General features: G+C 34.1%; 1 protein-coding gene across 1 annotated transcript; it reads right to left on the bottom strand.

The window, feature by feature from the left end:
• Positions 1-6,011: 6,011 nt before the first annotated feature.
• On the bottom strand, positions 6,012-13,705 carry LOC134844784 (MFS-type transporter SLC18B1-like). Its single transcript, XM_063861601.1, has 4 exons — positions 13,640-13,705; positions 11,299-11,520; positions 9,946-10,122; positions 6,012-7,021 (listed from the first exon to the last, which is right to left on the bottom strand). Exons 2-4 carry the CDS (start codon positions 11,483-11,485, stop codon positions 6,012-6,014), a joined length of 1,374 nt encoding a protein of 457 aa, XP_063717671.1. The 5' UTR covers positions 11,486-11,520; positions 13,640-13,705.
• Between the last annotated feature and the right edge of the window lie 509 nt (positions 13,706-14,214).

The raw sequence follows: 14,214 nt of genomic DNA on the forward strand, positions 1-14,214 counted from the left end.
TACCGAACTAAAACAAAAAGCTTTTGTGAAAACAACTAACCAAAATCATAATTAAAACACCAAACTAATAAAAATTTTATAAAATGTAAATTATACCTTGCAGTATATAGATCAGCATACAACACCAAAGACGAACATCCAGAGACAAAATGACCCCACTACACTCGAAAAAGAATGGCCAACCACAATCAATATGCCGCCCACAATCACAACTCAAAGGATTTAGAGTACGACTTGACTTCGCAGAAAAGGACTTCATTGAACTAGACCAATGACCACCTCGATGTTCAAGTATACGTACAGATCCGAGTAACCAGGCATCCCCTCCACGCACAATCACCACGCCATTCCCAGACAAGGTCAACCCAAAAGAAGTTCTCTACATGGAACAGAAAAACCTGTCATAGCCAACCATTCTGAAATCAGATTTGAGTTTGTTGCGAAAACCCAGTCGTTTTCATGAGAAGACACAGCGATTGAACCTGGAACTTCTCTAGCACGAAAACCCAGAAGAATTATGATGTTCGCCAAATACCAACGTCCATCATCCATCCTTTGAATTACAGAAAGACTATTCTAAAAAACTCTGTAAAACCCGGATGGGTGGAACCTGATCTAAACTACATTTTATGATTGGATAAATTAGATATTTTACCATTGTAAAGTATTTAATATTAACCAATCATGATCCATCTAACTAACAACCCACTTATTTGTAAGTGCTGAAATTACTTGTAATTTCAGCACCAGAGAGATTTGAATTTAACTTAGAAATTAGTTGACTCTCCAAGAAGACTTCAGCAGCCGCAATAAACCAGTATACCCTAGATCTATTGAGCCTAGCAGAGACTAGTTAAACAACCCGAGACTAGATAAGTATAAGAGTAAGATTAGGATCGGTATTAGACTAAGAAGTTGCACGAATCTATCCGGCCGAAAATAAGATAGCGTGACGAGCAGACGGTGTACCCTATCCGAAATTACTCTATGAGTTAACCACCTCGGTTATAACTCAAATCGTATATCTTTGCCAAGGAATATTTATAGAAAAGACATCAAATTTTAGGCAAGATTTTTTTCAGATGTTAAGCTAAATCATTGATTTAAAAAGTACTTTTATATCAGCAATCCAGTGCTGCGAACATCAATGATGTTTAAATGTGTAAGCATAGATTGCTAAGAGTTGTCTATGTTTGCAGCAGTAGCGCATATAGGGGAATGGGGAGTGTGTGCCCCCTCCCCCTTCAGGAATTCGACCCCTGCCGATCCAGAGGGTCCCCTTTTGTACTATTTTGAGATATCCTTATTTGGCGGACAGAAGCTACTACTTTTCTAAAGGCGCTTTTAGCGCCAATACAAACAAATTTTGAGGGAGATGCGCCCGCCGGAACAACGTGATTTTTGGTCAACATTTTCCTGAAATTTCATTTTTTGGCCTGAATTTTAAAATTTGGATCAAAATTGGGTCTTTTTAGTGATGTGGGAGAGCTAAGGAAATCAATTTTTTTGTCAATATAAAAATTGAAAAATCCTAAATCCACCCCTGCTTTGGTGTATGTCACAGTTCTGAGCTCCAAAAAGATCCTCAAAAATTGCTGAAGCAATGATGATTATGCTATGCAAAGTCCGGAAATTTTCGCATTGGTTGCAGTACAATCAAAATCGTTCGAAGCGCCTGCGTTTCTTCTGTTTTCCTTTTGCTGAAGTGCTTTTCTCGTTTTTGATTTGACGTACATATCTCGCGAATCATCTCATTTCGACTAGTTTTCAGACAAAAAAATTAGGTTTTTTATTTTCAGTTTGATTACTCGAGTTTGGTTTGTGTTTCTATATTTGTCAAGAAAATGTGTAATAAATTTTGACTTGTTTTCTTCAAATTTCATTTTTTTTATCTGATCATATGAAGATACAATTGAGATATAAATCAGTGATTTTCAAATATAAATACAATGAAATCAGAAAACTTTATCAGACTTTTACTTAATTAACCTAGCTATTCAAACAAAAACAAATTTTGCTGATACGGGAACTATCGTCGAGTTTGACCTACTCATTGGACCTATCGTAGAGCACTTAATTGTGATAGCGATGAAAATCAGAGAAAAATTGCTAAAAATCTATAAAGAGTCAAGTGATGCAATAAAACAGATAATTGTAAATTGTCTGCAAATTTTGTTATTTTTGGTTGTCCCAAGTTGAATGAAAAAAAAATAGCCATTTACTGTGCAAATAGCATAGAACGTTCCTACCATAGTCTTAAGAAAAGTTTTTTTTTTCAAATTAGTCTCGTAAATTTTACTGGTGTCAGTAAATGATTAGAACAAAAACAGAACTGAGGCATATTCGCGACATTATGCGATAGTAAAATAGGTCAAACAGTTTTTATGGAAAAATGGCTAGAAAAACTACAAAAAAAATTTTAAAAAAAAATCAAAAAATTAGCGAAAATATTGATTTACAAATTGGCACTAAAAAATCCAAAAACTAATTTTTCACGGCTCAAGTGAAATTGAGTTTTCACAGCTTGAATAAGCTATTGTAAACATGAACGTTGAACTTATTAGCTCTAAATTAGACCAAAATTCAACTATTTAAAACTAGTTTTTCTCGATATTTCAAAACTTCCAGAATTGTCGTTCAAATCAGACTGAAAAGGCTTAAATATTATATATCATTCAACTAATTCCAAAAATTATTTGTGGTAATTGAATTTGCGTTGAAAAGAAGAAAAAGTTGAAATACCATAATACAAAATTCTCCACGATTTTCAAATGGTCGGAACAATTAATAATTTTAGTTACATATAGCAACGCAGTTTGAACTCAAAATTTTTGATTTTGCAATTCTCTACCTTCATCTTTGTTAACATTGATTTTCGTAAGTCAAACGAAATCAATCAGTTGGTTATTTGTAAAGTTTATAATTACATAAAGCATCTCGATTTAGAGAAAGACAATAGTGAAAAAAAACAATTGATGGGAAAATTTTTTTTCAATACAATCATTACAATAATCGATTGGTTGACACCATTTGCAATAGGCAATTGAAAGAAACACAATGAATTACGTGAGTCAGCGCGTCAACAGATAAGCAATTGCAAAACCTGAAAACAATGCTACCTTTGCGCCACCCAGCCTTAAATAAACTCAAGATAAAGGACTTAATAACTCAAACTCTCCTTTGAAAGCTACCAGAATGAGTTAAAATTTCTGAAATTTCAGCGCTGATTTTCTAATGAATCATTAATGAAACAGCTTTGAAATATTCGCAGATTCATGTATGCAAAAAAACTCTGAATTATACATGAATAAGCTGAGAAATACCGATCACTGGGATACTGCAGAAAAAAAAACGACAAATAACAGTTGGACTTCAACTTGGGTTTTCTCGTCATTTCGGTTATCGCTCATCTTGTCGCAGACCTCATCTAAGAAATTGTGGAAGTACACAAACATGCACGTACCCAGAGAATGTTCTGATTCAGATCTGAAATTTATATGTCAAATTTTATAATAACGCTTGGATACTTTAAAACTGGGTTTTTTAAGACCTAATTTCAGGTTTTGAAAAAAATTTTTCTGGGAAATTTCAGATCTGAAAAATATCTATTTTAGATCAAATTTTAGATCTGAATTTTTTTAGTCATTTCAAATCTGAAGTATTGTTTTTCTTGACTGTTTCTGGTATCACCTAATTAACTGGCTGAATTCGATGAACTATTCACCACGAGCAATTTGGTTCAAAGAGATAAAAACATACACATGAAAAACAATTCAATAAATTTTAATCTGATATTTTCTACAAGGTTTTAAAATGAAATGTTTTATCCAGTTGTCGATTACTATTTCGAGGAGTTGTTTTTTTTGGACCGAGATTTTTCCACTGAGAGTTTGAGAGTCTATTGTCTCTCCTATCTCCTCCTCCTTACTTTTCCCACTGTGCGCGTAATTTCCACAAACCTCCACAAATCTCCACAAACCGAATCGTAAAAATATTGACTTTCAAACAGTTGAATTACAGAGTGTTTTCTCGGCAAAACTAACACTGGAAATCCATATTTTTACAGTTTTCAAAACGTATTTCATCATCGGTAAGATCGGACACAAAAAACTGCATAACTCAAAGCAAGCTGCAAAAAATGGCCAGTATTTGTCCTTGAGACAAATTGCTCTTTTAAAAGGTCAGCCTTAATCAAGGCTGAACCAAATTAGAGCGAAAAGACGGTTAAAATAGGTTTTGGGGGGGATCGAACCTGGTTACGGAGCATCCCATCAAGTTCGGGGCAAATTTGAGTGCTAGAAAGGAAATGACCTTTCGGGATTCGAAGGCGCCGAACCCGCCGGGACGCACCCTGTATACGCTTGGCTACTATCCCTATATGCATTTACATTTTGGTTCAATTTTATATGCATTTATACTCTCGCACATTTGCGTTTATATTTGCGCTGCAGCACCCACTCTGACCTGTACCTTGAACATGGGGAGGAACTTTCTTTTTGTGTAGGCTTCAGTTTTTGAGGTTGATTCCCCGAGCACTCCGAGAACAATATAAAGACTGTTTTTGACGAAAAATTTAGCGCCGCAGACACAAAAGTTGCCGGGAAAACTTTGACCAAAAATTGTGTTTTTTGGCGTGCGCTTCTCTTCAAAATTAGTATATATTGGAGCCTTTAGAAAAAAATTTTTTGGAGCCCTCCCAATGCCTACCACGTAAACCCGCCCGTGTGCTGGAGCCCGGCCAATGGATTGGGTTTGAGGGATAAAGTTCAGCAATGCCGTCATGCTCGGGACTCAATCGTAGACCAATCTATTTTTTAGGGTAAAATTCAGCTGTTTCTACAAAATTTTGATCTATTTTATGAATTTCATGCTCAACAGGACACCCAAGAAAACTTTTCAAAGCCAATTCGAAATTTTGAAATTTTGGATTTTTAACAAAAACAAATTTTAGAACTGAAATTTTAAAATTCTTTTGAAAAATCTGAAATAACGAAATTTAGATTTGACAACAAACTCGCATCTCGCTGAGAAAACCCATTGAATACGGGTGACAATCATGAGGTACAACACATTTTAAACTCAAGTTTGATCCAAAAGTAAGAATATAGTTGAGTTTGATTTTATTGACGTTAACCTCAAATGGAAGACATATATTTTGCAAAATAAAGAAGTTTGTTCAAAATTTGTTTTGTTTTGATACGGATTAGAAGTCATCGGACAATTAGGATGTTTTTATAATTTTAATTTTTGTTCCGGCATTTAAAAATTTTTGCAACGCTGAACAATGACTGACTCTATACAGCCTTTCAGCTTCATCTTTCCAGAATAAGTTTATTGTATCAAAAAAGTTTAAAGACTATTTGACATTTGCAGCAGAAGCAAGCTTAGGAGAAGGGTCGGCTTACTTCAGGAACTGCTGTATTGTATTCTAGATCAAATTTTGGTCCACAAAAAAAAATTTTCTTTCGGGCGCCTTAATACTTTCCAGCCATTTTTTGGAAATATTTGTGTCGCCATATTTGAGTTTCTTGAAGGAACTCAAATGACACAAATATTTCCAAATTTTTCTGTTTTAATTGGTTTAATTTTGAAACGTTGGCCTATTGCTCAAGTACTGTTTCTAAAATGAGCCTGTTTGGTGTTTCAGGGGAGCTCGGATAACTAATTGACAAAGTTTTGAGGTCCACTGATATGAAGTTGACAAAGTTTTTAAGCTTTGTTTAAAATCCGCACCCGGCCCTACTCGAGAAAAAACCCTAGGACCCTTTCGCCCATGCGTTGTTAAATTTTTGGCAACTAGGACTGTGGGTAGAGTTTCGACTGTTTTTTTAAAATCTTTTACTCCCCAAACGCCAATCACAACTCAACCTAAGCCTAAATCCATTAGTCAAAAAGACTACACTAGACAAAACACGATCAAAGAAAAAAACTTTTCAATAAAGAAAAAGTTGGAAAATTTCTAAATGATTAGATTCGAAATATCTACAAAAAAGACATTAAAATAGTTTTGTTCAATTTAATGCATCTAAATTATCACTTGCAGGTTCGTCATTATCTACATCTGTATCAAAATACACTTTGCCAATAAGTCCTGATCTCACTAGAAACACAATATGCCACGTGACTGTTACCATGGCAACCGAAGTGTAAATCAGCGACGTGAAATAAAACCCAACTAACTCGTTCAAGTATCCCCCAATAAGCGCAGCACCCAAAATCCGTCCCATGGATAAAATAATCATGAAACAAGACGATGAATACTTTCTAACTTGGTCAATATTCTGCACTCCGTTTTTGATAGCTGCTTTTTGAAGTAGCAGATATGAAGGGTTAATCGCCGCGTCAACTGAAACTCCATTCGTTGCAAGAGTCAAAATTGCCCAGCCTTTTGTTTCTATTTCGGGCAATATGTATGGTAGAAACATTGCGAATGTTGTCAAGGGGGTCAAACATTGGGCTATTATCATTATACTTGGCCCGAATCCTTTTTGAGTTAAAACTCCGACTACAGATAGTGTAATAGTTGCTGCTAATGCGTTTACCACAAATAAAAGGCCAATTTTCTGATAGGCGAGTCCAGTCACTTCGTGGTAATGCAGCGCATAAGCCGAGTCCCGAAATCCAGACATTAATGTAACAACAATAGTTGGTACAAACACGCTGAGCGCTGGAAAACTAACTAGAAACATCAAATACTCTTTAGTTTTGAAGTCGTTCGCCGTTTTTTTGCTTGCTGGAAATACAGGGATTATAATCATCCCCAGGAAAGAAAACACTGTCTCTATCAAACCTATAGATACAAAAGGTGTTACGTAACCCCCAACTGGTATTAATATACTTCCGAAAACCGGCCCCAAAAACATTCCCACTCCGAATACAGTATGAATGAAAGAGTTCATAAGGGCTACTTTTTGAGGGAAGCATGTACTCGAAATGAGAATCATCATTGTAAACACCATCGAAACACCAATTCCGTTAAGAATCCGAGTCAAAATGCAAAGAACGAAATAAATTCTTTCGTCTGGAACAAGTTCAATTTAACTTCAGACTCACAAACATTTTTCAATTCCAGTATTTCTTCTATTTTATATTTCAAGATGAGCCAGAGAAAAAATCGATTTTCAAGTTTAAAGTTTTTTAGATTTTTTCATTGATAAATCCATTGAAAATTCTATTTAGAATGAACTGGAAGTTCTAATTTCTTTGCTCTTTCTGTCCATTTCCTGAATATTTTCTAAGCACAAAAAAGTTTCCTAATGCTTTAAATAAAATTCGGATTCTTCCATTTCCCTTGCTGATTTCATAACTAGTTTTTTTCCAAATCCAGTTCAGATCAAATTATGATCAAACGAGTTTAGAAAACCTTTTATTTCTGCAACCAAAAAATTGTTTCTCTCTCCCATATTTCAAAAATATTTCAAAAAAGTACCTTAAGCTAGAAAAAGTTGGAATTTTTACCAGAAGCTTTATATTTACCGCAACGAACAGGGTTGAAGTTATTTAGAAAACCAAAACCAAAACTAAATACACAAAAGCAATAGTGAGCGCCATCTGTACAAAAATAACTGTTTATGCAGGCTGGCTTAAAAAACGATGAGTGCTCAAATATCAGGGCAGAACCATGAATGTTTTGACTGCCCTTTAACTTATCGAGAAAGTTTTAGCTAGGAATTTTTGACAAAATGTAAGTTTTGAATTGTCAGTATCAAATAAGTTGTAATAAAATTTGAGTCGTGTTAGGAAAGAATATTATCAATCAGCTTGACTCCAGTTCGGAAAAACTTGCGTGCGGGAATAAAGTTCGTGTTAGACTTTCAACATCATAGGTGAAGTCTTCAAAGTGTTACATCGCAGTTTAGATAAGCTCAATTAGAATAAAGCCTAGCATATCCGATCCCAACCTAATGTAAGTTTGTTTTTCAGAAGTTCAAATGTCAAAAAATCAAAAGCGAACAAGGGTAAGAGCAGTATATTCAAAATCTGATCAGAAAGTTCAACCCGCATTGAGGTTTTTTTGATTGTAATCGATTATGATCGATTTTCATGGTCAAAAATGTTGCCAAGATAATTGATTATAATTACAAATTGAAAATATTGAATTCAAATCTTTTTCAAAATCCTTAAAAAATTTGCAGTTTTTCTGCATCACTCACAGCCTACTCGATCTCTAAATCTACTCGCGTGTAATTAAATTTTGCGAGATCATATTCTTCTCATTTTAAACACAGAAATTCTCAACTTTGACGCCCAAGTTGAATATGCCCAAACTCACAACCCCCAACACACACATTTACATATTTGTCCACACACCTACACTCACCTTCAACCAATCCCTCCTCGCCCTTTTACCCACCACCACCCTTACCAGCCGCACCAACCCCCAACCATCGTACCCCCACACCTACCCCCACTCACACCTGCCCTCCCCCCACAACTACTTGACACCCCCTGTGTGTGTGTGGTAAGATGCACACGTTTACGGTAATTGTTACGCATTTTTTACGGATCTGTTTGTAAAGGATAAGTAATGGCGGCGGGGAGGTTGTGGTGAAAGAGAGAAGTCAAATCGAGAAGAGTTATTTTTGTTGTTAGGAAAAAGGGAGACAGGTCGAAAAAACGAGACAAAAAGAAAAAAAATGTTTTTTTTTGCGGTACCTGCACTGACAAAACGGATTTAGATCGATTTTAGTATGAAAAAAGTATGCAGATTAAATTGAAAATGATTTAAGTTGTAAAAAAGTAAGTTAATCAAAAAGAAAAATTCAGATCGATACGGATCGATTTTAAATCGATTTATTTTCAACGCTAAAAAAATTGATTCCAGTCGACTTTAAATCGATTCGAATGGATCTTAAATCTGACCTAAACTGAAATCAATCCAAGTCGATTTTAAATCGATTTATATCGACTTTTTTCACTTATTTTTTTAATTTCAAATTTTCGAATAACAGAAAAAATGAAAACTTTTGTTACGTGTCGTTACAGATACCATAATGGACTAAATTGCTTGAAAAAACAAAATCAACCGTTCCCCCATGCCCCCACCATATATTATCACCCCAACCCCCCATGTCAGAAATAAACAATTTTCTCGGTACATTGCATATTTTTGAGCTCAAAGTCTGGTTCATACTAACATTTTTCTTTATTTCTTGAATTCTAAAACATCTGGCAGGTGTGTTTTTATTTAAAAAATCAAGATAAAATATTACAATTAGTTTTCTAAATAGCATGTTTTTTTTTGCCTTGTTAGCAAAAAAATTTAAAAAAATTGATTTTAGTGTGTCGGAAAATCCATCGAAATCGATTTAAACACTTTGATTTAAAGTTTTCAAAAAGATCGATTTAAATCGATTTAAAATGGATTTAAATTCGTAAAATGTTCATGGTTAATCGAATTGGATTGATTTAAAATCAATCTAAAATCAATTTAAATCAACCGGAAACCATTTTTGTCAGTGCGGGTAGCTAAATGTATAATAAAGCGATTGAAGCTATCAAGGTTTGAATACTTGTTTTCAAAATGTTGAAAAAGTTGGGCTCTTACTCAGAAAAAAACTTTTATAAACCATAATTTTCCGTTATAATTCATAGTAGAGCATTATAATCCATTATGATCCATTAAAAAGCGCTGAATTATTTTTCTATTTATTTGTTTTATAATCGATTGTTAACAAAGAGACATACCATGAAAATGATGTGAGCTGATATGAGCTAATTTAATTACTACATGGCGCTTAAGAAATATTTTGTGTCGAAAAAGCTTTGATTATATGGAAAAAAAAAGAACTCAAAATTTTTTTAAAAATTTTTTTATGTACAGTCTAAGCTGTATTCTCAACAACCAAGTATCGATTCAGAAAAATTTAGGAAAAATTCATTTTCTGTTTATTCTCTATTGAATTTAAACTTAATTTAAATTGCGACTTGAAATTAAATTGAGACCTTGAGCATAGTCCACGAGACCGAACAACGAAAGAGCTGCAGAGGAAATAATTGTTCCGGTGAGTAACACAGCTTTTTTGTTGGAAGGCGAGATAAGGCTCCCAATAACGAAGGAAAAACATAGATTTGCGACGTCAAGGGATCCGGCCACAACTCCAATCTCAGATTGAGTGAGTCCTAAATATGCATTCATATTTATTAATTTTAAAAACGGGAACCCTTCTTGACATGATGCTGACCGAATGGGAATAAAACTTATCAACTAATCAGAACCTAGTTTACCGAAATTTCAGTGTCACTATACAGAGCGACAGTATCAGACAATTTAAAAAAATAGGAAGATTGAAAATTTTCTGATATTTGGAAGTTCTAGCTATAAGATCAGGTAGATTTAAGTTTTTCTCAAATGGGGGGAATTTGCAAAAATATGCACGATATTTTCTAGATCGACTAACTTGAAATTTCCAAGATTAACTAGAACACATAAAATACCCTTTTCTGCTCAGCAATTAAGTGAGACATGGGCAAATTTTTGAAGAAACTGGCAAAAATGTGCTTTTGCAAGATTTTGACCCAAAAAAATTGCAACCACAAAAACGGTTGAAAAATTTAAATTTTTATTGTATTTCATTTGAATGTAAATCTACAGAGGGTAATTAACTAGCTGATTCAACTGCCTTTCAAAGGGAGTTTTTTCAGGTTTCAGTTCAAGTCATCAATATATGTCAGATCGTTTGATAGCCTCTTTGCCATATGCAGAGCAGGTTTTTCGTAAATTTCTTCTAAGTGACAGCTGAAAAAAAATCTGCTTTCTGCAGCAAATTTCGTGGAAAAATTAATCTCGAGTCTTACCCACCCCTTCTCAGGAATTCGACGCACTGGCCACCTAAAGGGTCCCTTCTGTACTGTTACATTTTTGGCTGAATGCTTCTGAGAAGTTTCTAAAGGTGCCAGTTATTACTTCTTATGAGCAAGAGTGCGGTTTTTCCGTCAAAATTTCCATAAAGTTCCTGAAAACGTCTTTTGAGCCTGTTTTATTTGGCAGCCCAGAAAATTTGGCTTAAATAGGATTATTTGGGAGAACTCGGAAAATCAATTTGGTCTACCTAAAAAAACCAGATCCAATCCCTCCTGAGAAAATCTTAGATCCTCCCCTGTCGGGAACCATAGATACAATAAGTTGCGAATTGTTTTTGAAAAGACAAACAACTTAATTGCAACTTTCAGTTTCGTAATTGGAACATTACTATCTCAATCGTTTATTGATAATGTTGCGTGTTACTTTCATGTGATTTGAATGAACCAATTAAAAGTTGTACGTTTTTAATTAGCTTCGGAAAACATCGTTGTTACCATGATTTTTGGCCTCGGGTGGGAAGAATGGGCCAGGTAATGACATGCTAACACCTTCCAGGAAGGCTAGAACTGCAATTAGCACAACTGCAATTGCTCTTCGTCGTTGGGAAGGAACCTCTTCGCCAGGGCCAGGAGTTGTTGGTAGTAAAGGAACGCCGTCACCGTCGTTGCTTTTTGATTCCATTTCTAGTTATTTGTCCGATAGATTTTTTTCGCAAACTCAAAATGTCAGAAAGAGAAAGTTGCAAGCATTTTGTAAATCAAATTTTAAAGAAAAGATCAACTATTACCAGTTTTCATTAACAATGTTTTTGAAACGACTTATGTATCAACTTTGAATAAAAATTGTTATAATTGCCATATTGTAACTTATATTTTTTTTCAGTCAGCGATTCCTAGCGAATCTAAAGAATTTGATCGCTCTACAACAGCTAATTTTGACTTCGTAAACTTTAGACTACTCATAACGCATATTAGAATAACAAGACTGCTCTGCTCGTATGTCAAGGCAAAGCCCTGAATAATCCGACTGCCCCCTAATCCAAATCGAAAAGTTTTTGGGAAAATAAAATATCGAAAAACTTCAAACTTTGGACAAAATCAAAAATCAAGAGTGAAAATTAATACGACCCTTTAGATACCCTCAGCTCAATTGGGAACAATTTCGTTGTGCGAGATAATTCGCCACGCAAGAATAATGCGCTTACGCTTTCAGGTTTATGTCTAAAATCTACAAAGCGCACATAAATTAGTCCAAGGCATGGCCAAATTAGCAATTTTCAAACTCCCCAAAACTTTTCAAAAAAAAGATCAGAAATAAAATATCTGTTTAAATTTGATTTCAGCGAGTCAAAATCTTCAATGGGGCTTGAAAATATTTCTTAAAAACTCTTATTTCGATCGCCGAAAACTGACTGAATAAAAAAAACAAGAGTGCTTGTATCAGGGGCAAAGCCCAGAAGGTTCCGACTGCACTTTAATTAGTCTCGGACAGTTTTTGGTAAATTAAATATTGAGAAAAATATGAAATTTAGGCTAATAAAATTTAAAAGAGGTTGCAATTTGAGTCGTGCATGGTTTGAAATAATAAAAGCAAATAGCTGCCACAATTCAATTTGGAACGATTTTGTAGTGCGACATAATTATACAAGCAGCAGTTTTAGACATATTCATGCCAGATTACTATAGTGGTTATGCACACTCGGTTGATAGTGTGTAGAGCAAAATATTGATGCCCCGAGGGACTAGAGTCTAGTAAAAGTGCTCTGAATAAAAAAAACCACCCCGCGCTTATATATTCCAAAATCTGAATAAGCTTTAAATTTTTTCGAAGTATGAACAAAAAAACACACTAATCATAAATATTCTGTTTTTATCGAAATTCGTAACAATGAACAGAGCTGTTGCTAAAAGGGCTCTTTTCCAGTTTCCACCTTTCAAAACCGAGTTTTATGTTTGTTTTACGTGTTATTACGGCTAAACGCGTGATGTTACGCTGTAAAGTATGTTGAACAAATCTGTTCAAAATTGTCGATTTGTTCACCACGCCAAATTTCATTGCATTATGACAACGTTAAATAGATTTTTCAAAATTGAATTTGAGAGGGGGGGAACTGGAAAAGAGCCGCTAACAGTTTGATTATCAATTTGCAGGTTTTGACTGTGATTTTTTGCAGCAAATATATTAATCTTTTTAATATGTTGTTTCATTGAAATTTTAATGAGGTCAAAACTTGGACCTAGCAGACAATTTTCCCCAAATCAGCTCACTTATGGTTGACAATGATTCAATGCAATGCTCAAGATTACCTTTTTCATCTAAGAGTAAGACAGATAAGTTCGGATAAATTTAGTATTTTGGATAAATTTAGTATTTTCAACTAGCGATTTTTGACACAATTTTTCTATATCATTCGAAAAGTTGTTGCCTTGAGTTTAAATTTAGAAATATATTTACTTGTAACCATTTTTGTGAGGGTTTAAAGACTGCCTTTTTGACTAATGGGACAATTACCGCGCGATATTTTTCGTGCTTAATGCGCAAGCGGAGATTTAATCCGTTTTAGAAATCGTTTCAAATTGGTTGAAAGAAGCTTATATACCCTAAATGATTTTTTACTAAGAGGGAAATCGATTATTTTAATCTTTTTTGGCGTGTGGGAGGATGATTTTCACAAAAAATCTCAAAATTAAAAAAAAAATCTTTTTTCTATTACATTTAATTTTTTCATGTTTTTGCTGCTATGTAGATTTTTAAAAGGCTTCGCCCTGATATGAGAAGATTTGTTTCATTTGGATAGTATAGTTTGAAATAATCATATAAACTCGCAAAGTTTACTGCAACTTTCTCTATGGGGTTTCAAATAAAGAACAAATTTTTGTGTTTTAGCAACTTGGCTTTTGGAAAGTAAATCGAAAAAAAACTGAACGAAAAAAAAATACAAATATGACAAAGCTTTAAAATTTTAGCACATTAAAATTTAATGCTCCATTGAAAACTTATTCAACTCAATTGAGTTGATTAAATTATCAATTGAAAACTTAATCACCTCAACTGAGTTGGTTTAGTTTTCAAATGCTCAATTGAGTTGATTACGTTTCCAATTGAGCATAAATATATAATGTGATGAAGTGTTAAGGCTTTGTCATATTAATATATATTTATTTTAGAAGTTTTACGACATTATTCAGTTCTAGTAGAACTGAATAATGCCATAAAACTTCTAACTAGTATCAGAAAACGGCTGCTCAATACGTAAAATCGAACAGTTTGCATGTTAGAACCGAATGATATTATAAAAACAACAGGACCGCTCGTGTATCAATAAAAGCCCTGAGAGTTAAAGCTGATTTCAATTTAAAAAATTAACGATTTTTTTTGTTTTCTCCCCCACGCGCTATGTACGCTATGTA

The sequence above is a fragment of the Symsagittifera roscoffensis genome, chromosome 4 (assembly GCF_963678635.1).
Source record: "Symsagittifera roscoffensis chromosome 4, txSymRosc1.1, whole genome shotgun sequence".
Classification (NCBI taxonomy): domain Eukaryota; kingdom Metazoa; phylum Xenacoelomorpha; order Acoela; family Convolutidae; genus Symsagittifera; species Symsagittifera roscoffensis.